Source organism: Pectinophora gossypiella, chromosome 12 (assembly GCF_024362695.1).
Source record: "Pectinophora gossypiella chromosome 12, ilPecGoss1.1, whole genome shotgun sequence".
NCBI lineage: Eukaryota > Metazoa > Arthropoda > Insecta > Lepidoptera > Gelechiidae > Pectinophora > Pectinophora gossypiella.
In genome coordinates this window covers 9,806,567-9,829,819 of record NC_065415.1, presented here as the reverse complement: position 1 = coordinate 9,829,819, position 23,253 = coordinate 9,806,567, and the positions used below count along the sequence as shown (strand labels likewise).

At 38.5% G+C, this 23,253-nt stretch overlaps 1 protein-coding gene across 2 annotated transcripts; it reads left to right on the top strand.

Annotated features, from left to right (window-relative positions):
* Nucleotides 1-379: 379 nt before the first annotated feature.
* On the top strand, nucleotides 380-23,253 carry LOC126371213 (ribosomal protein S6 kinase 2 beta). 2 transcript variants are annotated; one of them, XM_050016472.1, is made up of 14 exons: nucleotides 380-636; nucleotides 1,127-1,405; nucleotides 1,614-1,799; nucleotides 6,928-7,212; nucleotides 7,299-7,453; nucleotides 7,545-7,632; nucleotides 10,418-10,548; nucleotides 14,431-14,604; nucleotides 15,944-16,081; nucleotides 16,965-17,171; nucleotides 17,711-17,910; nucleotides 18,746-18,843; nucleotides 19,496-19,720; nucleotides 20,157-23,253. In XM_050016472.1, the coding sequence occupies exons 1-14, from the start codon at nucleotides 580-582 to the stop codon at nucleotides 20,265-20,267; spliced, it is 2,334 nt and encodes a 777-aa protein (XP_049872429.1). In that variant the 5' UTR covers nucleotides 380-579; the 3' UTR covers nucleotides 20,268-23,253. The 2 variants fall into 2 exon arrangements, with proteins under 2 accessions (XP_049872429.1, XP_049872430.1); XM_050016473.1 differs by lacking the exon at nucleotides 380-636 and adding an exon at nucleotides 685-743.

The window sequence follows — 23,253 nt, the reverse complement described above, 5'->3', positions numbered from 1 at the left end:
TAACGTAACATTAATGCTGCATGATTAGTGCTCTCGTTTCTTTCCCACTAGACGATGTATTATATCTCTGCCCTGCTATCATTCTAATCATCATTAAATACTTAATAACTATGTTATAACTTAATAACTACGTTAAAAGGTAGGTATACCCTACCTTACATAATTTATTGAAATGGGTCAAGGGAATTAAGGATTCATAACAAGGTGTCCTTCGGAAGAGTCGTGACAAAAAGTCGCTGCATAATGCCACATGTGAACGAGCATCGGTAGCTGTTTTTTTTGTTATAATTCTATCACTAAGTGTTAAGTACGAAGGATATGAAATGGAAATGTGAGTCTCTGTGAGTACGTTCGTCACTGTTTCGCAATAGACTGATGTTTATTTTCGATATCAAGAACCGTGACTTGACGTTTCGACGACATTGACGAGCCTTCAGTTAGACTAGACTTGTTCCCCATCTCATTTATGAATAAAATCCCTGGAATTATGGTGAATTGTGGTGGTTTGGTGTAATTTAATTTACGAGCTATTCTTACTTAGGTTTCCGTTTGTATGTTTATACCTGTGTGTAAGAAAGTATGCCTTTGGCCAACACCTCGGATCCCTGGCGCATGCAGAATGTTGGAGACATTACGGTATGTTTTGTGGATAATATGTTTGCGTAGCTATAAAACTGGTTGTTATTGTTGGTTTTTCCTAGTATGATTACTCATTCGCGTCAATGGCACCGAAAGGGAAACAGGTGACGGAATTAATTATTAGTTGTAATTTTAATTGGATTTCAATTAAATAAAGTTATCACGCCCACCCACCCTTATTACATTTCTTCCGGATTTGCATGTATGTCCCATTAGCTTTCCCTTAATTTGGGACAATTAATAAATTTGGGGAAACTTTATTAACTTAAGTGATGTCATGTATTGTGATTTACATGTAAAATTACAATATTTATTCAAAAATATAAACTATCCATATCTTTAATAATATTTCTGTTGATATAGGTAGGTACAGTTATTGATGATAATTATTTTGTTACTTCTAATGTGTAAAAATCTAAAAGTCAATTTAAACTTTTATTCATGATATTTACACAACATTTTAGTTTATAAAAATAATATTTTTTAGCGTGCAAGCTCCACCCAGACCATCAAGAGTCTTCCAATGGTGGTGGAGAATCCAGAGTCCCGCCAGGCGTCTACATCTACGACGGAGAGTGTCGAATCTACAGGAGAGAATAGCTATGAGCAGGAGGTGGAGCTTCAGGATGTCACAAAGGAAGGTCATGAGAAAGCCGACCCCTCACAGTTTGAATTGCTCAAAGTACTTGGTGAAGGTTCCTTTGGGAAAGTGTTTCTAGTGCGCAAAGTTGTGGGTGCCGATGCAGGCACCCTGTACGCTATGAAGGTAATATTTTTTCCTTACATTAAATATTTTAGTTATTATTTGTTAATAAAAATAAATCAACAAGAGGTCTATGTTCAGTAATACATGCAGGAATTTATTAATGGTAATGTTACTCACCTTATGTTACCAACCTTTATAAATGATTATGATCATCGTTGGATTTATCAATAAATAATTTACTAAAATAATAAAATTTTTTTCTTTATAGGTCCTTAAAAAGGCCACTTTAAAAGTGAGAGACAGAGAGCGTACTAAAATGGAGAGAAATATTTTAGTTGAAATGGGTCATCCATTTATAGTTAAATTACATTACGCTTTTCAAACTGCCGGTAAACTATATTTAATATTGGATTTTCTACGTGGCGGCGACCTGTTCTCGCGACTTAGCAAAGAGGTAAATATATAGTGTAAATATAATTTCCCTTTGACTACTTTACATTGCTATTGTCTGTGTTGATGTATAATATGTACTTGTAATATGCCTATATTAAATGTTTCATCTATTATGTTACTGTGTGTTTGTGGTCATCATTCATTGTCATTCAGGCATATTAAAATTTCATTATTTCTGTACTACAAGTAACATGTATGTCATATGCTGAGGTATAATCACAGTGCATGACAACTATATCAGTAAAAGTAAACATTAACAGAACTTTCTAGAGCTCACACATTTAGTGGCAAACCTGTCGAAAATAGATAATAAGAAACAGTTTCATCATATGAAAAACTGAATTGTAAAAATGTAGCCTCTAGACATGTAATATATATTGGCAAATGGATGAAATAGTAACTTATTTTAAACTTAGTCCAACCCTTTGATTCAGAATCAGGACACACATGCTACTGAGTGGTGTGCAGGTGAGAGCCACTCGCGCGCAGGTTTGCCTGAGCTATTGCCTTTAGCACAGGTAACTTAATTTTTAAACTATACACAGGTCACCATTAGGGATACCTGTAAAATATCAGTATACTCTAGTCACATTCTTGCCTAAGCTGGGTTAAATGACAGGTCTTCTGTAGTGTGTGTAGGCTTTATTCATTCATATTCGATCAAATGTAGCCTGCTTTATTCACATAAATCACGCATTTTGTTGTTGACAATGTGGTTAATAAAATTCTACTTTATTTATACACTTCTCATCAAAAAAATCGAAACACCTTGCAAGTTTACGTTTTGTCAGGATTATCAGAAAAATGTGTACATTTAGGAATAAATGTTAAATGTCGTTTAATAATGAGTAATATGAGCTTATCAAATCTTAATGTTAATGTTCTAAATTTAAATGAATTTTTCATAGGTTTCGTATTTTGTTAAATGAGTCATTTTTATTCCGTATGGAGTATAAAGGAAATGGATAAAACAACACACGTAAATGAAAAAAAAAAGCTAAAAAACGTTTATTTAATAACTTGTATTCCCTCCCCGAGCTCTAATTACTGGTTCCATACGGTTCTTCATCGATCGGATGAGAGTCACGATCACATGCTGTGGTATACTGGGTGTTAGTGACATCGTAACGAATACTGAGAGGGATGATTCAGACCATGATTCTGAGTTAATATCTAGTGGAATTTTCCGTCGCAAAATTCATGAAATTTTGAGTTTTGTTTTTAATTATTTTCAATTCCATATTGTGCTTTTAGCTGCATAGAACCCAAATTTCAATAAAAAAAACAATAATGACAAATTATCGAAAATTTTCGATGTAATGGAGACAACAGCTGCTCGAACGGGTCAACGGCCACACGCACCGCGCCGCGCGCCCCGCTCCGCACGCCCCGCTCCGCGCGCCCCGCGCCGCACGCCGGCGGCGGCGCGGCGGCGGCGCGGCCTACAAAGTAGGCACTACGAACCGATCCTATTTCTTTCTCTGTCTATCGTAAATTATAAATTTATTTTATTCTTATTCTTAAATGGACGGATAATCAACAGGCATAAAAATGGAATACACGTCAATTTTAAGCAGAAATCTAAAACAACCGACAGAATTAAGTTGACAGCACACGTGAAACGGTTTGCATACCAGCGAGATACCTTTTTGATTCGACCGGGTTATTCATTCATTTACTCATAGGAATCGGGGCCATTATCTACCTAAAACAGTTGAAACAGTAAATAATTGTATTCTTTGTTGTCATTAGAATAACTAACAACCAACTAACACAACCACCACAGATTAGGTAATTAGTTACCTACTATGTCAACCATCCACCAACTTAGTATGTAAGTACCTACGCAAAACCTCGCTAAACAAAAATCGAGCGAGATCGCGTCTAGAATTGGGCGGACACTCCGCCAGAGTGTTGCCTATCGATATTCTATCGATACCTAGTTAAAAAAAAAAACCAATAGTAGGTACCTATCGATAGATCTTTTAGATCAATACCCATTATTGTTACAAAGCAAGACCTATCGGTACTATCGCTAGTATCGATCTAAATGTACTATCACTACTTTCGATAGTTTAGACAATTTTCAAGTTCAACAATTGATAATCTACCTATCGATAGTTCGGCAACTCCGCCGCGTAGGCAATGTCGGCATGTTCAAAGAAAAAAATTGTCCGAGAGGAGTGATCTTATTTTTCTTGTTACATGTTGGTACCGAGGTACTAAGTACTAAGTTATTCGTGGTTTTAAATCTCATTGTTAAATCATCAGTAAAGAACTAATTAAACCTATCCTGTTCTGTGTACAATATTCATGTAACGGCTACGTGCTTACATAAGTACCTAGTAGACGGGAGCAACGACTTAACGTACCTTCCGAAGCACGGATCATTTTACTTTCGGACAATCAGGTGATCAGCCTGTAACGTCCCAACCAAAGGCCTTATAAACAGATTTTTGTGATATGTCCCCACCGGAATACGAACCCGGACCCTCCGCATCCCATCGCTCAACCACTGGACCACATAGGCCAAGAAGGTTCTAAGACATAATTAAAGGATCCTGGGACGCAAGACCTCCGAGTTAGGGCTTGTTTGATCTGTCTTGATGGATACTCGGACGTGAATAGCCTCACGGATCACGGAGACTAAAGTAGGCATTACGAACAGATACTAGGTATTTCTTTGAGTTGATAGGTATCAAGTGAAGTTTCCTGTCGCCAAATTCATAAAAAAATTAGATTTTTTTCAGTCCCATATTGTGTTTTAAGCTGCATAGAACGCACATTTAAAATAAACAAATAAAAATTACTAATTATTAAATTTTATCAATGTCATCAATAATAATAATAACGTATCTACAACTTCAGCTATGCGCAGGTGAATAGCCGGCGCACGGGTCAAGGGCAACGCTCGCCAATAAAGTAGGCATACGAACAGATACTATTTCTTTCTCTGTCACTTGCACCATAAACATACTTCTCTCTCTCTCTCTAGTCGTCGGCTCGACTCGGCCGCGGCCGGTGCGTCGTCGGCGCCCTTAGTCGGCGCCTTTGATGCTTTGCGCTAACGCCGCCGCCGCGCGCTTCCGCTCAGTCGAATACTAAGCTTGACCCGAATCGCGTGATGTTTTTCGAGGATATTTTTTTCGTGTTTGTGAGTGTTTGTTTCATTCTGTAAATGAGTAGTGTCGACTATGATGATAGATCATAGACCATTTACTGCGCAAAAGTATGGAAGATTGTTGATGTTTATTAAAGAGCAAGGTGTTGTGTTTGTGAGTGCGTGTGATACCTACCTACCGCGGAAGAAACGCGATGTTGCATACCTACGTGACGTGACATGTTCTAGGGTACCTACCTAGGTACTTCATCCGAAGGAATAACAATTAAGGTAAGGCAAGAGTAGGGTTTTTATTGTTAATAAGTTAGGAACGTTTTAATAACTGGTAGGTAGGTACCGTGCGTGAAAAATCGTGGCAGTAGGTGTTCTACTTCAACAAACAACATTTTTAAACGTTGAACCACTAAGCATCTAAATACAAGAGAATGAAAACTCCTACCTAGATATCAACATCGTATCACGCACGCGTAACGTGGCCGCGCGTAAGTTTAGCGTCTGTGTGGCGCGTTGTTCGACTTACATTGCGGCACAGTAAAAATTGAAAATCTTAATTAAACATTTGCGACAAGAAAAACACCCACCATCGTTTTTAGTACAATAAAATAGGCGTTCCATTTTTTTTTTCGTTACGATGTCACTAACACCCTGTATTGTCCCATTCCTCTTGGATTGCATCTTGCAGCTGGCTAAGTGTTTCTGGGGCAGGATCTCTTGCTCGAATTCGTCTCTTTAATTCATCCCACAGATGTTCAATGGGATTCATGTCCGGGCTTCTTGCTGGCCATTCCATAATAGAGATATGGACTTCGTTAAGATAATCTCGTACGACGCCCGCGGTGTGAGCCCTAGCATTGTCGTGCATGAATATGAAGCCGTTGCCAATAAAATGTGCATAGGGCATCACATGAGGCTCGAGACACTCTTCGACGTACCGATGACAGTTTAGTGCAGGCAGACGTGGCCCAGACACGAAAGCAAGCTCTGTCTTACCGTCGGCGCTGATTCCTCCCCAAACCGTCCACGAACCGCCACCATAGCTGGCCTTTTCTTCAATGCAGCATTGTGCATAGCGTTCTCCGTCTCTTCTGTAGACCTTGTTCCTTCCGTCGTTACCATACAGCATAATTTTACACTCATCAGAAAAGAGAACTTTGCTCCACTGTAGGTATGACCAATTTAGGTGCTCACGTGCAAAGTTAAGGCGCGCTCTTCGATGGTCTGCAGTTAATTTCGGCCCATTTGCTGGCTTATGCGGTACCAGTCCACGATCCTTCAACCTTCTTCTAATTGTAGAGTCACTTACAGCCACCTTTCGTACAACACGAAGCCGCTGCTGCAGTTGAAAAGCGTTAAGGCGTCGATTTCTTAAAGAAGTTGTTACAATAAATCGATCATCTCGCTCAGAAGTGACCCGATTCCTGCCAGATCCTGAACGGCGCGTGAACAAACCAGTCTCCCGATAACGTTTATAGACTCTATGAACAGATGACAGGCTTAGATGCAGTCTTGCAGCCACAACACGCTGACTAAGGCCAGAATCCAGCAATGCCACAACTTGGGCGGCTTCTGTGGGCGAAGTATCCATACGTTTTAGAAAAAAAACCTTTTTTCAGACGTCCCAAAGTCACAGTATTGAAATAAAAAACAAAAAGTTTAAGGATAGGCGCCAATTTTTAGTTTTTAAACGCTAAATGTACTCCAACCCTAAACACACATTTGTCTCAAAACAGTGATTCATTTCGTTTATAAGATAAACAAATGAAATTCTAATTTTGAATTTAGAATTTTCGCTTATTACTGTAATGGCCAAACTGCCAGCTATACATTTATGTATTTTTTTTCATCGTATGAATTCTTTTTTGTGTTAAATTCGGACAGAAACAATGAAAACGGAAGTGTTTCGATTTTTTTGATGAGAAGTGTATATAAATTATGTGTAAATTAACAAGTTATATCAATACAATATTGAGTCACTTACAATTCTTAGTAAAATTAACACTAATTTCAGGTCATGTTTACTGAGGAGGATGTAAAGTTTTACTTAGCCGAACTAGCTTTAGCGTTAGAACACGTTCACAAATTGGGAATCATATACAGGGATCTCAAGCCAGAGAATATATTATTAGACGCCGATGGTCACATTGCACTCACAGACTTTGGCTTGTCGAAGCTGCCACCCAGTAGTGATAAAGCTTATAGTTTTTGTGGCACAGTGGAATACATGGCACCAGAAGTTGTTAATAGAAAAGGGCATTCATTTGCTGCTGACTGGTGGTCTTTTGGAGTACTTATGGTAAGAGATACTCTATTGAACTATGTAACTGATTCTGACTCTTTAAATAAAAGCTTCATAAAATAATCAATTATAATCGTTCACAGTTTGAAATGCTTACTGGTAACCTGCCCTTCCATGGTCCAACGAGACATGAAACCATGACTCAGATATTGAAAGCTAAACTTGGCATGCCCTCCAATTTGAGCGAAGAAGCGCAGTCGTTACTTCGTGCGTTATTTAAGAGAAATCCACAGAACAGGTAAACTTTGCCTAGAAAACATTTTATTTCAAGTACCTATAGTTTATATTAGAACAGGAAAATAAGTTATATTTATTTATATTTTTAACAGGTTGGGCGCCGGACATCACGACATAGAAGACATAAAGAGTCACGAGTTCTTTGCAAGTATAGATTGGGATGCACTCTTGAAGAAAGAGGTATTGTTTTTTTCTTTATGTGGTGCTTTATTGTCCATAATCCTAAGTAGGTACTATGCCTCAATCATTATTTATATTTATAGCCTATTGTTAATATAATATGCGGTTATTTTAAAGGCACTACCTACTATTGATTTCGCAACTTCTCATCGAATTTTGTGTTCATTTAAACTTGTCCTATTAACATTTCTTCACTTTTAATACGTGCTTTTTATTACTTTAGTAATCATATACCTTATGCACTGCCCACTACTGTGTAAAAGTTGTAAAATACTTTCATCATGTGGTTTTTTACGTACACATAAATTCACTAACGACCGTTTTTACCGACTTCAAAAAAGGAGGAGGTTCTCAATTCGACCGTATATTTTTTTTTTTTTTTTTTTTTTTATGTTTGTTCGGGCATATCTTCGTCGTATATGAACCGATTTTGATAATTCTTTTTTTGTTTGAAAGGAGATATACCCAAGGGGGTCCCATGTCAAGGAAGTCAGGATCTGATGATGGAAGACCAGAGAAATCGAGGGGAATTTTCAAAAATCGTAGGAGCGACTAGTGCGTTTGTAAAGTCATATTGATCGGATCGATCTTTAGGCTTCGGGAAAACTTCCCGACCTTCGAAAAGTGGTCAGCATCAGGGAGATACCCTATGGCCTGGCAAAACTATACAACCTGGAGCAATTTTTCTTTCACGAAACGTATTTAAATCTTGATCAAATTCAATCGCCGGTGCAAAAAAACAAAATGGCGGAAAAAAAAGATGGCCGCCATACAAAATTTTGTCGATTTTGGAAGAAGCCCGTTTGGGTAAAAATAATGTATGGGGCGCTTACTCAAAACGTCATGTAGAGTACGGAAATACTTTCTGGTCACCAAAAACTGCTCCGCATCAGAGAGATACTCTACGGCCTGGCAAAACTATCGCACGTGAACCAATATTTCTTTCAGAGCACTTATTTAAATCTTGGTCAAATTCCATAGCGCGTAAAAAAAAACAAAATGGCGGAAAAACAAGATGGCCGCCATACACAATTTTGTTTTTTCAGAAAATGTCTCGGGATATAAAATATATATCGGGGTTGTGATCGGATCGTCATGTTAAGTATGGAAATACTTCCCGATTTTCGAAAACTGCTCCGCATCAGGGTGACACCCTACGGCCTGGCGAAACTATCACACCTGAACCAATTTTTCTTTCACGAAACCTATTTAAATCTTGGTCGAATTTAATGGCCGGTGAAAAAAATACAAAATGGCGAAAAAACAAGATGGCCGCCATACAAAATTTTGTTTTTTCAGAAAATGTCTTGGGGGTAAAAATGATGTATAGGGGTGTGATCGGAACGTCATCTTTGAAAACTGCTCCCAATCAGGGAGACATCCTACGGTCTGGCAAACCTATTGCACCTGGATTTTGTTTGTTTCCACGACACCCATTTAAATCTTGGTCAAATTCTGTCGCCGGTGAAATAAAACAAAATGGCGGAAAAATAAGATGGCCGCCATACGAAGAGGGACAGTTTCGAATAAACAGGACACGCGAGCTGCTTTAGCAGCGAGCGAACCACGCGAAATCTACTGTATCTATATGTATGCGTGAGTGTGTATGATAGCAGCTTCCACTGACAACCACATGTGTGTATGTACACATACACATGTGTGTGTGTGTGTGTGTGCGTGTGTGTGCGCGCGCGCGCGTGTGTGTGTGTGTGTGTGTGTGTGTGTGTGTGCGTGTGTCTGTGTGTGTGCGTGTATCTGTGTGTGTGCGTGTGTACGTGCGCGTGTGCTCGTGTGCGTTAGCGCGTGTGTGAGTGTGTGTGTGTAAACATGTTCATCAATAATAATTGTGATCACTACTAATAATATATTATATTATTATATATGAATATAAATCAGAAAATCTGTCTGTCTGCATCCTTGCTCGGTCTAACCATCACTTAAAATCGTAAAATAAAATAAAATTTTTAACAAAAAAAAAAACCGACTTCAAACGCAAAACTAAAAAGCAATAAATAAATTTACTTCGCACAAAGTAATAAGTACGTATTTTCAATTAGTTAATTAATTTATAATTCTGAAGTCGGTGCCAAGTAAATGCTACAACAACCCTACTACAATATCAAATTACTATGTACACACAATATTGTTTAATACCTATATCAAAGCAATTACAAAACAATGTCAAACAAAAAATTACAAAACAATCAGTATTGAAAAATATATGAATCGGTACTTCGTTGTAGCATTTCCTTGGCACCGGCTTCAGATTTATAAAATAATTAACTAATTGAAAATACGTACTTATTACTTTGTGCGAAGTAAATTTATTTATTGCTTTTTAGTTTTGCGTTTGAAGTCGGTTTTTTTTTTGTTAAAAATTTTCCTTATCCGCGTGTCTGTTCGTGTCCAGAATTTATCGATCTTTTCTCTTTATAAGAATGCATGAATTAACACTTTATTGTTCATTTCGTCGCCTTTAAGTGAAAAATCACGTAAGCGTATTTTTGATATATCGCATTCGGATGTGATTTTCGTCAAAAGAACCACGCAATAGACAAAACTAGGTTCAAACCAGTTAAAAACTGGGGTCTCATTTTTAACGCGAAATGAAGTTAATTGAAAGAAAACGAGTTTTTTATTAAAGAAAATCATACAAAAATGTGAATTTTCAAAAAGGCACTTACGTGGTTTTCTTCGCTATAAGACGACGATTTGGGAAAACACGTAAAGTAATATGGGCAAAAGCGGGTTAAGATAATTGTTTTGAATGTGTAATGTTGTGTAGGTGATACCGCCGTTCAGGCCGGCTGTATCCCGGGCAGATGACGCATTCTACTTCGACTCGGAGTTCACCTGCCGCACTCCCCGGGACTCCCCCGGCGTGCCTGCCTCTGCCAATGCTCATGAACTATTTAGGTAAGTGCTTGACACGATATCGAACACTGAGGGGGATGATTCAGCTCATGATCCTAAGTGAATATCAAGTGGAATTTTGAAACTGAAAAGAATTTAAAAAACACTAACATTTTCGTGAGTTTTCGACGAAAAATTATCACTTAATGTTCTAACATTCTGTATACTACTTCTTCTTAAAGCGCTTGTGTGAGCCAAACCGCTCACGGATTAGATAAGTATGTATAGACGGAAGTCTAAGCAGAGGTTTTTTTGACATGACTTATCGTAGATTTTTACCGTATATGGCGTTAACTCATCATCATCAGCCCATTAATGTCCCCACTGCTGGGGCACGGGCCTTTCCTATGGATGGATAGGGAAATCGGGCCTTAAACCATCACGCGGGACCAACGGTTTAACGTGCCTTCCGAAGCTCGAGATGAAAACTTTTTTTTCGTGGTCACCCATCCTATGACCGTGGTATGGCGTTAACTACTTGGCCGGAACTAAGCAGAGGTAGGGTGCTAAAAAAGGTGGAAAAACGATCTAGACTCATTTGAAAGAGACTGCAAAAATACCTGTATGAATAACGAACAGTGAAAGAAGAGTGGGGTGCCTTTTCTTAACTGTGGACATGTGCATATACACGAATTTGTTTAGTAGTAGGTACGTATGATAGTCGATGGTATTGTTCCAAATATCATTATTTGCCTGAATACGTAATGTTATGCACATATTGTGAAAATCGCATATTTCCTCAGATATTATGTAAGCTAACATTGTAATCTGGCGCATCCTCGGAAAACAGTAAACGATAAGATAACAAGACGAAATGATGTCACGAACACTCACGTGGCTCGCCTTCGCAGGTGTAAACATTATAGTAAACTACTATCGATCAGTCATTTTGAATAATATTACGAGTATTGATCTTGAAGTATACACGATCAGAACAAAAACAAAGAAGCGATCTTCGTTTGGTCGGACCCTGTGGTCAGACCAGATGTTTTTTCGACTAAGTCCACTAATAATTATTGTTCCCCTCACACACACACACACACACACACACACACACACACGTATGTACTTGCTTTACACTTTAAATTTTCGTTTTTACTTTTCTTTGGAAGTATAACAAGTTTTGTAACATTCAAAAATTTTATAGCTATATAACCAAAAGCAATGTAACATTGTCAGTGGAGGGGCGAAGTCTCTATCACAAGTACCTATTTTAATAAGTTAAAAGAGACTTCAACCGCTATGTGTTAATTATTTTGGTAAATAAAGCATTTTTCATTTTTTTCCCCTTTCGTATTAGATAGATTGAAGCTAACGTCAAAACATAACTTAAACTTGTATGGCCCCGTGAATCCGTGATAGCACTGTTCGGAGACCACGTGACTTACATTGCAGTGTCACGGGTTCGAATCCCGGTGGGGACAAATCACAAAAATCACTTTGTGATCCCTAGTTTGGTTAGGACATTACAGGCTGATCGCCTGATTGTCCAAAAAGTAAGATGATCGGTGCTTTGGAAGGCACGTTAAGCCATTGGTCCCGGTTATTACTTACTGATGTAAGGAAGTAGTCGTTACATGAGTCATGTCAGGGGCCTGTGGCAGCTCAGTAATAACCCTGACACCGGGGTTGATGGGGTTGGTAAACCACTTCACAACCCACACCATAGAAGAAGCTATTGCAATAGGTTCGACCTCTCTTTTATGGGACTTAAACATGGCTGGAGTGAGTGTATATATTACTATACACCTCTGCCATCCCTTCGTGGACACAGGCGTGATGGTATGTTATGATTTAATATGACATACTTGGGTACAGGCCTCTTCTCATCGTCGTATGGTAGGGAATATAGCCTCTTTTAAGCCTTGCTCTAAACCAAGCTAAACCTTCATCGACAATTGCGCTATATTGGTACTTAATACTAAAGTACATAAGAATTCGTCCATTACTTCTCAAGCTAATGGCATTTGAACGCGATAACGACTCGTTTCATGGATAAAAATCCGTAGTGCGCAGAAGTATTTTGTAGAAACACATGTGCATACATGATGTAGGAGTATACGTTTCGATGTCACTTACAGCCCGTACAAGTAGGCATAGGTAACAATAGTGTTATGGACACCGTAGCGAATACTGAGGGGGATGATTAAGACCATGATTCTGAGTTAATATCAAATGGAATTTCCTGTCGCAAAATTCATGAAAATTTTATTGACTTATTATTTTTAGTTCCATAGTTTTGCGACAGAAAATTCCACTCGATGTAAACTAAAAATTATCGTCTGAATCATCTGTCAGTTTTCGCTACGATGTCACTAACACCCCATATATGCATGAAAAGGAACGTTTGGAGTGAGAAAGTATGAGAGAGAGAGAGAGAGAGAGACGGAAAGAGGAAGCGGAAGTGGTATGACTTTTCTTGAATGATTACAGAAGATGGCGAAATGTAAGGTGCGTAGCGTAGGTGTGGAGAAATAAAAGACGAATTAAATAAGACAGTGTTTAATTGAACACGACGAAGTCCCTTCCTACATATATGGACACAATATATCTGTATATCAAATATATGGTATTGTACTGCGTACGTTCCATTTGATAGATAATGTGTGATATAGAGAATATGATTAGGGGGCATCTGGTAGGCGTGTCGAGCGGCGAGCGTCATAACCTGATAAATATAGATTTATCTTGAATAGTCCCAGGGGTTTGGTTCTATGACTATGCGACGGGATGGGGTTATAATGAAGGGTAGGTAATTATTAGACCGATATCGGGTACGGGGATAGCTTCTTTTAACGTGGGTTAAAATGAAACTTTCATTCAGATAACACCAGTAAAATTAACAAAGAGAAATTTAAATCGAGAAAGTATGACCTATCCGGGTGAGTGCTATAAAAACAAAATCAGTAAAATTGTTTCATAATTTCTGAATGAAAAATGCATACAGAAACTAATTATTACATACATACATACATACATAAACTCACGCCCGTAATCCCTAATGGGGTGGGCAGAGCCACAAGTAATCAAAGACAACTTGCAGCCACTGTTGATAAGAAGTCCAAAGATGGATATGATGAACCTTATGGTGATAAGGGATCAGCCTATCGCCCATAACATTAGTCCATCATGTTAGAGGACACAATCCCTCTGTCGGTTTTTACGACATGCCCGGGAAGAGAAGCAGCTGAACGTGTTCTATGTTTTTTTTATATGCTCCGAGAACAGCATAGAAGCAACTAATTATTGTAGTCCCTAATAGAGTTGGCAGTGCAAATAGGCGGCCTTATTGCTCTGAAACACTCTTTCAGGTAATAAAAATACCAGGTGTCAGCCATAAAAAACCTTAGATGCGGGACGGTGCAACAACATTTTCTTTCATTTCCCTCGTAATATGCCTTTCATCCCTCCTCATCACAAGTCCATACCGTGCTAACGCAGGTAGGTTTTGAAAGAAAAATACAGGATTGTTAGTGACATCGTAACGAAAACTGAGGGATGTTTCACACCATGATTCTGAGTTGATATTAAGTGGAAATTTCCGTGGAAAAAAGGAAACTGAAAATAATTTAAAAAAACCACAAAAAATTTCATGAATTTTCCGCCAGAAAATTCCTCTTGATAACAACCCAGAATCATGGTCTGAATCATCCCCTAAAGTTTTTGTTACGGTGTCACTAACACCTATATGTGAACGAACGAATGTATGACTACCTGTAAACAAGTAGGTTCTTGCCCATGGTGTATGTGACATCGTAACGAATACTGAGGGGGATGATTCGGCTCATGATTCTAAGTTAATAACAATTAGAATTATTCATCGCAAAAGTATAGAACTGAAAATAACTTATTAATAATATTTTTTTCATATTTTTGCATTCGTAGAGGATTCAGTTTCGTGGCGCCATGCCTGTTGAACGACGATGATAACAAGACGGTGGTGACCAGCCAGAGCCTCAGTCAGAACCACACACACGTCATGCAGAATAATACCAATACTTCCACTGAGGATTTCTGGGCCGGATTCGTCAATAGAAACAATTTCTTCGACGAGTACAGGTTAGTATAAATACTATGTTTTAAGGTTTTATTTACACAGGAGTAAAATAAACAGACTTTAAAATACCGTCAACAGAATCCCGCGCTTATCTCGATTTACTGGCTCTGCGTGCAGTAAGGATATGTGCAGTAAAGATTATATGCAGTAAAGATTATGTAATTAATTCATCTTCTATTCCTGTTTTCCCCTGCTGGGATTTAGGGCTCGCCCAAACCCCAAAGGTTGCATAGCAGAAATTGCTGTTCAGCAATAAGGCTACTACGGCTCGTACAACAGATTTCCGTTCTTCTTTGCAGCTTCTGTAGCTTGCTCCCATGACATGTCGAGAATTTTTGGTTAACCAAACAGCGCCAATGTAATTAAACACTGTACTATTTTGAAATTAATTAAAATTAGGATATTGTAATTGGAATAAATATCTTGTGAAGTACGTCGCAAATCTTTAATAATCATAAACAAACAGCTATTAAAATTCTTGGCCATGTTTACTTTCTATTCTTGAGTTTTCCTGTTTGCGTCAACTAGAAAACATAATATACGAAACAATTTTCCTTTGCTTACCTTCATATAAACCGTAATTTGAAAGAAAGAAAAATATTTTATTTATTTTTTGGTCTAAGAGCTGTAAAGATAGTGTTGTCCTTCACTTACAACTTACAACCAAAAAAAAAAAAACAGAGATAGAGATAGTTTACAACTATCTAATTAAAATCCAGTTGGTGTCTGCCAGAATCAGCACCAATAAATATGTTTTTTTTAACGGCATTGCTGCCAGGCTATTATAGACGTTATCATGATTCAGGTTAGTTGACGCTCCTGGCAGATAGGTGCATACCTACCTTTACTGAACAGCAAATACCTATCTGTATGTGGACGTAAATTCTTCACTTCGCTAAGACATTATAATCAGTATTTCTTAACTTCTAAGGTAAACATACATAAACGCCCGTAATCCAACTAGTCGGCGGCAAATTCGGTGTGTGTCATACTTTATATAAAGAAAATAAATCTGTACCATCATTTAGGTACATTTCTTTATAAAGGTAATTCTTTGACTGCCTTATAATACACGACGTACACATTTTTTTCGACGTGACTTATTGTAGTTTTGCCGCAGATGGCATTAACTACTTGGCCGGAACACGACGATCACCTACTCTTTTATTTGTTCCATGAAAGCTCTTCTTGGTCTTCCCCTTCCTATCTTTCCTTCTATGATGCTTTCTTTGTGTGTTCCTTATATGTAACACTTTACTACTGTACAAGACCCTAAACGCAGGTGTCTAATACATTCGCACGAGTAATTTTGTATTATGTCAATAAAACACTATGTCTCAGGTTGATGGGTGAGCTGGGCACGGGATCTTTCTCAGTAGTGCGCCTGTGCGAGCACAAAACGTCGAGGACACAATACGCAGTCAAGATCATGGACAAAATGCAGTATGATCCTCGAGAAGAAATTGAAATTCTATTAAGGTAACTTTCATGCAACTTTTGTATGTCTATCTCAACGTGAAAAAGGGTGGATCTAATGTATTTATCTCATTTGCACTAAGCTTTTTTGGTGATGTGTAGCCAAGCTCAGAAAGTGACGTGCTAAACTTTTTTAAACCTGGTGTCGTGTGTTTATTCTATGGTCTTGTGGTTGTGGTGACTTGCTTCTCAAATTTGGAGACTTGCACCAATGAGTTTTTATCTCAAGGGCAGTTTTCACTAACACAGTTGGCTCGACCATTATAGTCGGCAATACGGCTCACCACCTATCACGTTGTTCTAACAGAAAACTCGGTGAGCGGTGGGTAGTTCATGTTGCAATGGGATGTACCTTTGACTATCCCATTGGAGTATAGTCGTGAGCTTACGTTCGTTAAGTTACGTCATAGAATAAGGAATAATACTCGAACGGCATCTCTCTGCTCCCCACCAGGAGCTGAGCTAGGTTTACCTCACCCCTCTCGGTCTTACTTTAGTCTTCAATCGTATAGGCGTCAGACGTCACACATACAATTAAAACACAAAATACCGGGTCGAGTCTCATACCTCTGATTAACGCGGTAGGAATCCGGTATTATGTGTTTTAACTGTGTGTGTGACATGTGACGCCTATACGATTGAAGACTAAAGTAAGACCGAGAGGGGTGAGGTAAACCTAGCTCAGCTCTTGGTGGGGAGCGGAGACATGCCGTTCTATACGTAGCATTATTCCTTATTCTATATAACCGCGTAAACCTCAAAACAATGTCACACACACAAATGCGAGTCTACGATAACGTCAATGTGTAGTGTCTGTGTAAAAAGTGTTTTGTACGAAGTGTTCGGGTTGCGATTATGTGTTAAATAAATGTTATGTCAATCGCAGGTACAGCCAGCACCCGCACATCATCACCCTCCGCGGCGTGTACTCTGAAGGCGGGCGCATACTGGCGGTGACGGAGCTGTGCCGCGGCGGCGAGCTGCTGGAGTACATCACGCAGCGCCGCATGCTGCCGGAGCACGAGGCCGCGCCCATACTACGCAACGTACTGCAGGCTGTGAACTATCTGCATACTCACAACGTCGTGCACAGGTAACATACCAAGAAAGGACGTTGACTATTTTTCTATTATTGTTGCATATCGATAGGCCACGATAGAAAAAAGAACAATAGTATAGATAGCTATTATATTTCGGCTGTATTCAAACTTTTCTCTCTCTTCTTCTATCGTGTGGGTTGTGAGGTGGATTACCAACCTCAGCAACCCTGGTGTCAGGGTTATTATTTAGCCGCTAACATGGCTCATGTAACGATTACTCACTTACATCAGTAAGTAGTAACCGGGACCAACGGCTTAACGTGCCTTCCAAAGCACGGATCATCTTACTTTCAATCTTTCTGTCCTGCAATCATTCGAATCAAGGGTAAGTCATCGCATATAAATTACTTTGACCTTGAAAATCGTCTACTCACTCGTTCTCTCCGACGCTGTGATTTGTTGATTCTGCACAACTTTTCTGCTCTCCCCTTTCGTGGAAACTCACTGAAAAAGTCTGATGTAAAGAGATTGAAGTTGTAACTCTTCAATACCAATTATACTAACAATGCTAACATTTCATTTACATTTGCAGAGATATAAAACCGTCAAACATTTTGTTCGCGACGGCGGAAAAGCGCCCTGAAGACATAAGACTAGTCGACTTCGGATTAGCCAAGCAACTTCGAGCTGAAAACGGTCTACTGATGACGCCGTGCTACACTGCCAACTTCGTCGCGCCAGAGGTGCTGAAGCGCGCGGGCTACGACGCTGCCTGTGATATATGGAGCTTAGGTAACATCCTATGTAACATGTATAATCATGCTTTTTGTCCCCAATGGGCCACCCCATTCGCCACAAGCCGATTGAGACTACGAACGGTGCTACTCTGTCAGAGGTGCTGAAGTGCGTGTGGTACAATACCGCCTGCGATGCAGCTTATGTAGCGACGTAAGCAAGAAACATAAAACGTCTAATTGTTGGGAACCGCCCTCTCTTCAATCGACCAGGGAGGTATGTAGTGTACGTACACCACCACACTGCTCCATTGCGGCTTGGCGAAAGTGTTTGTGTTTGTATGTGTTCTCGAATATAAATTGATTTGATTTGGTTCAGGCTAGTAGCCTACCCATTCGCCGGAATAGTTCTTCTATCGTGTGGGTTATGACGTGGATTACCAACTTCATCAACCCTGGTGTTAGGTTATTACTAAGCCGCCACAAGCCCCTAACATGACTCAAGATGCCCGACCCGAAGGCCTCAGACAGTGCTTAACGAGATTGTAAACGCTTGACTTTAAAATAGTAAAAGAGTGTGTAGGGTCGTGGAAATCCTTGGTCTTGCCTACTCATACGGGAAATAGGCATGAATAGTATGATTTTTTTATATATAAACCACTGCATCAGATTGATCTTGGACTAGTCCATCAGCTACAGCTTCTATAGCTGGCGAGGACTGGTGTCCTATACACCTCTGTCTACCCCTTTGCTTACCCGTTGTGCTAAACTACCAGCGTAAAGCTGATAGAAGGACATTCGAAATCAGTCATTCAGCTCGTTTGTTTCCAAGGCCAAGTTGCATATAACATCCTTAAATCTTTAGTAATATTTCTTCTAACGTATTGTTGCAGGAGTGTTAGCGTACATTATGTTGTCCGGGAGGACACCATTTGCGTCTACGGGAGACGACACGCCTGAAGCTATTTTGGAGAGAATCGAGTCGGGAAAAGTAAGTTTAGATTGCATACGAAATGTTATATCATCGTAAGCAGATTTTTTACAAATACTTTTATTATACATTGTTTTAAGTTTACGCGGTTATTATCATAATTAAAACACATAATTATGGATCTACCTACTCCACGCCAATCTCATCAGTCATCCCGTGATCATGGCACTTGCAACAGTGTCGAAATATCGGGAGTCTCATATCCCCATTTAAACGCGGTAAGAACCCGTTATTATGTGTTTTAATTACTTTTATTATCTTTCTTGTGGTGGGTCAGGATCGTTGTAAGTGGCCTTTCGTAGTTTCCCAGCGGGAAATAGGCGTGATCTTGTGTATGTATCTCTTTCGCGTATTTTTTGGTGACGTGCAGCCGGGCCCAGAATGTAACGTACCAACCATAGAATAAGAAATAACACTACGTATAGAACGGCGAGTTTCTACTCCCCACCAGCGGCTGAGCTAGGTTTACTTTTCCCCCCTCAGTGTTACTTTAATCTTCAATCGTATAGGCGTTAGACGTCACACACAGATGCGTGTACGGTAACGTCAATGTGTAGTGTTTGTGTAAAACGAGAAGTTTTGTATGAAGCGTTCGGGGTGTGGTAACGTGCTAAACATTTGTTTAAATCTGTCGTGTGGCTTTTTGTGTCAGGTGCAGCTGTCGTCGGGCGTGTGGCGCGGCGTGTCTGCGGCGGCCCGCGGCTGCGTGCGCTGCATGCTGCAGCTGGAGCCGGCGCGCCGGCCGCGCGCCGCCGACCTGCTGCGGGAGCCGTGGCTCACCGCGCCGCCCGCCGCCGCGCCCGCGCCGCTGCCCGCGCTGGACGACGACACGCCCGAGCCCGCCGCCCTGAGGCGCGCCGTCGACCTCACCTTCCAGGTCACTATACCAACGCAATCACCAGTACACGGACCCACAACCATTGAGCCAACAAGGGGACAGTTTTTCCGTACTTATGGGCACGTTGAGCAGTCGGTCCCAGCTAATATTTACTTAAGTATGTAGTCATTACTTGAGCCACGTCAGGAGCCGTTGGCGGCTTGATAGTAACTCTGACACCGACCAGTCTCACAACCCACACGAGAAATGTCCCAAGAATATATGATGAATCACGATGAGTAGGTGATCAGCCCATCGCCCACGGTAGTGTCATGTTGTTTTACTTTAGCGTGGTAGTGTTGTTTCGGACCTTTTTGATGTGTAGTGATAATTAATTAAAATTCTTAAATCCGTATCCAATCCGTATCCGAAATTACATGTCCATAACATCCCTGGATTTAACGATAAAATTTTGAGGTGAACTGTATTTTTGCAGGCGATGACTTCGTCGCCGATGACGCCGCAAGTGCTTGGCCCGGTGTCGCAGTCGACCCTGGCGCAGCGCCGCAGCAAGCCGCAGCGGCGGTTCCCGCCCACACAACTTTAGGCGCTTCTCAGGTATACGAACAAAGTTTATCACTACGTCGAACACAAGAAATGTGCATGGATCGTGAACAAAACGCGAAGTAATTGAGACAAGGACTACGAAGGACAAGTTCATCAATCAAGATATAAATACCTACGCAATAAAAAAGTAACTATTTACAAATTTTTACAAATAAAATCTGTTGCATACTCTACATGCGCTTCAGTAGAAATGTACTTTAGCATTTTTATGAACAAGTCCATTACATTTGAGACATTCCATTCCTCAAGCATTATTTTATTAGTTCGTTTGATGTTGTCTATAGAGACTATATAAACATGTAATGTTGTTATACCTACGTGAAAGTTGTCTTCCTGTGAAATATTAACATTTTAAGCGAATACATAATATATTTTTTTATAGATTTGTTACTTGCCCACCTATTTTTACTTTACCTTTCATAGTCTATTCTGTGCCATTAGATTTTAAACCCTTCACTATTAATAAACACTTTAGATCTATTGAATGTAAACTATTTCTAAATCTCCATTTTTCAATGAAATATATTTTTATTAGGAATTTAATATAATTTATTTTTCTGTGAAAAGATTATTTTTATTATTTCTGTATTAGCCCCATATCAAATGAAGATTTATTTTATGGTTTATTTTTGTACCGAGATGTTGTTTATATTTTTATAAAACAGTATCCATTAGAGTTAAGATATATATCGATAGCAAGTAAGTAAATTGTTGAAACCTCGAGTTGGATGCATGAATGATTGTGGTCGGGTAATCAGTAATAGTATTACTATATTCTGAGAATGTGACAGCCACCTATACTTATGTCAATGTAATCATCCATATCTGTCTTGAATTATCTCATATCAAGTGGGCCTAATTCGCTCAGGAACGAAGTCACAATTACTTTCTTTAATGTATTATCAATTCTTGAGTCTATTATTTTACCAGCATGGTTAGGTATTTAGATAATAAGATATACTGTCTATTTTTGTTAATTGTATGCTTTAAATTATACTTATATTAGTCTACGTTATTCATTTATTATAAGTAGGTGTGCATCTGTGTTATTCATTAAGTCATTGGTATTTACTACATGTATTTAGTGTCTCCTCTGCTTATCTGGTGCCATTCGCCTTGTTTATGTATAGTAAGCAACATCCGCTAGTAACGACAACAACAAGTGATCTCTGATCTAGTATTTGCTCTGCATAATTTCATCATGCATAATATTGACAAAAGGTATTTTAATTATAATGGTACTTCTATAATAATGGTGGATGTGGTGGGTGGTGGCTCCATACGATATATTAACAATAATTATACATTTCGATATTTTTATAAACATGGTTTGGTTATTCAGTTTGAAATAATATGCCAAAGATTGTATTACTTTCTTAAACTAACACTTGTATGAAGGATCGTAATATTGTTATTCACGAATTCACTTCTTTATTCTTGTTATTTGCGGATAAATATTTCCGATAACTAATGTGTATCAACCGAAGGAATTGATTTTAAAATAATAATAGGTATAAAAATACAATGTGTTAAATTGCTAGTGATACGAGAAGTATTTGTAGACATATACTCGCAAACTCGGCATTTGATCATTTGATGTATAGAAAATTAAATAATAATAATTTAAGTTTTAGGTCAAAGTACTTTTGATCATGAAATTCATAAAACAATATTATTGCGATTTTAAGTTTGTACACATATTTAAAATGGCTGAAGGATTTTTGAAAAGTTATGTAAATATTTTGATGTGTATTTTTTTAAATCAATGACTCAAAATCAAGGATAGTACAAACATTTTTAAAGTGTGGTAATAAATGGAATTAAATAATGTCATTTGATGGTAATTAATGTGGATAAATTAGTATTTAAGCTTAACGATAAGATTGGCGTATTAATATTTTAAAATTACCAAAAGTAGAGCTGTGAGCCAAAGTAGAAACACTGCTTTAATCAGAGAGAAAATATATTCGTAATTTTTCAATCATTAAGTAATACATTACAAGTCAGACGTAAGAGTTATTACCACTATTACTACCTCAAATTCTAACCAGTAGGAATATTTTTCATCTTTACTACCATTATATTGTAATAAAGTACCTACTACCTACGAGTATCAGAGGTAAAAGTCAGAAACAAATAAGCTATGTGCAATTTTTAAGCCAGCAGTTATATGGCTATTGCCCATTGAGCAAGCAAGGCGTATCAAAGGGTTAGGTAAATGCTGTGGCTCGACTTTTACAATTGTAACTTGTAAGTTTTGATTTTCCAGGTTAGTTGACATAAAAATCAAACTGAAAACACGACAAACAAATTGACGTTTGTTCGTTACAAACTATATTCAAGAGTTATTTTATTACCATACAAAAATAGCTGATAGAAGTATTAAAAAAATACAGTACTAATACTACTATCGCAGCGCAGTGGTACTGATAAAATTGGTAGTAATAATGGGAAGGAAATTCCCCGTATTCTTACTAGTTGAAATATGTTATAGTAACTGTGGGAATAACTGCTCTGTAAATATTAAGCTCTAATAAATCTAGGCAAAAGGTGATAATGATGCATTATACTGGACATTTACATTCAAATGTCAATCACAGTGAAAAGAGCTTCACTTAGCACTTGTTGATTAATTCTAAATATTGTAATTGGCTCACTTCACACGACAGTATGAGTACAGTTGGTTGATATTACGTAGTTTTTTCTACGACACGCTATTTAGCTTCTAGATGACCACTAAATCTGTTAAAGTATTGTGTAATGTTAGCAAATCCACAATATTTAATTTTTATTTATTAAAATTCAGATTAAATTTTGTGGTCTTGTGTGTTTAACTATCACAACTATCTATTTTTCTAACTCTTAAAATAAATATCTTATTTCTACAAAGATTACCTATGTATCCACTAATGTTGATCATATAAAACTCATATTCATTTAGATATATATTGTTGACATTGCTTAAA

Excerpts from the sequence above, each read along its gene's own strand:
- LOC126371213 (XM_050016472.1), top strand. The coding sequence starts at position 580 with ATGCCTTTGGCCAACACCTCGGATCCCTGGCGCATGCAGAATGTTGGA. Across the intron at positions 7,454-7,544 it reads AAGAGAAATCCACAGAACAG|GTTGGGCGCCGGACATCACG; the intron begins GTAAACTTTGCC and ends TATTTTTAACAG. Across the intron at positions 10,549-14,430 it reads AATGCTCATGAACTATTTAG|AGGATTCAGTTTCGTGGCGC; the intron begins GTAAGTGCTTGA and ends TTGCATTCGTAG.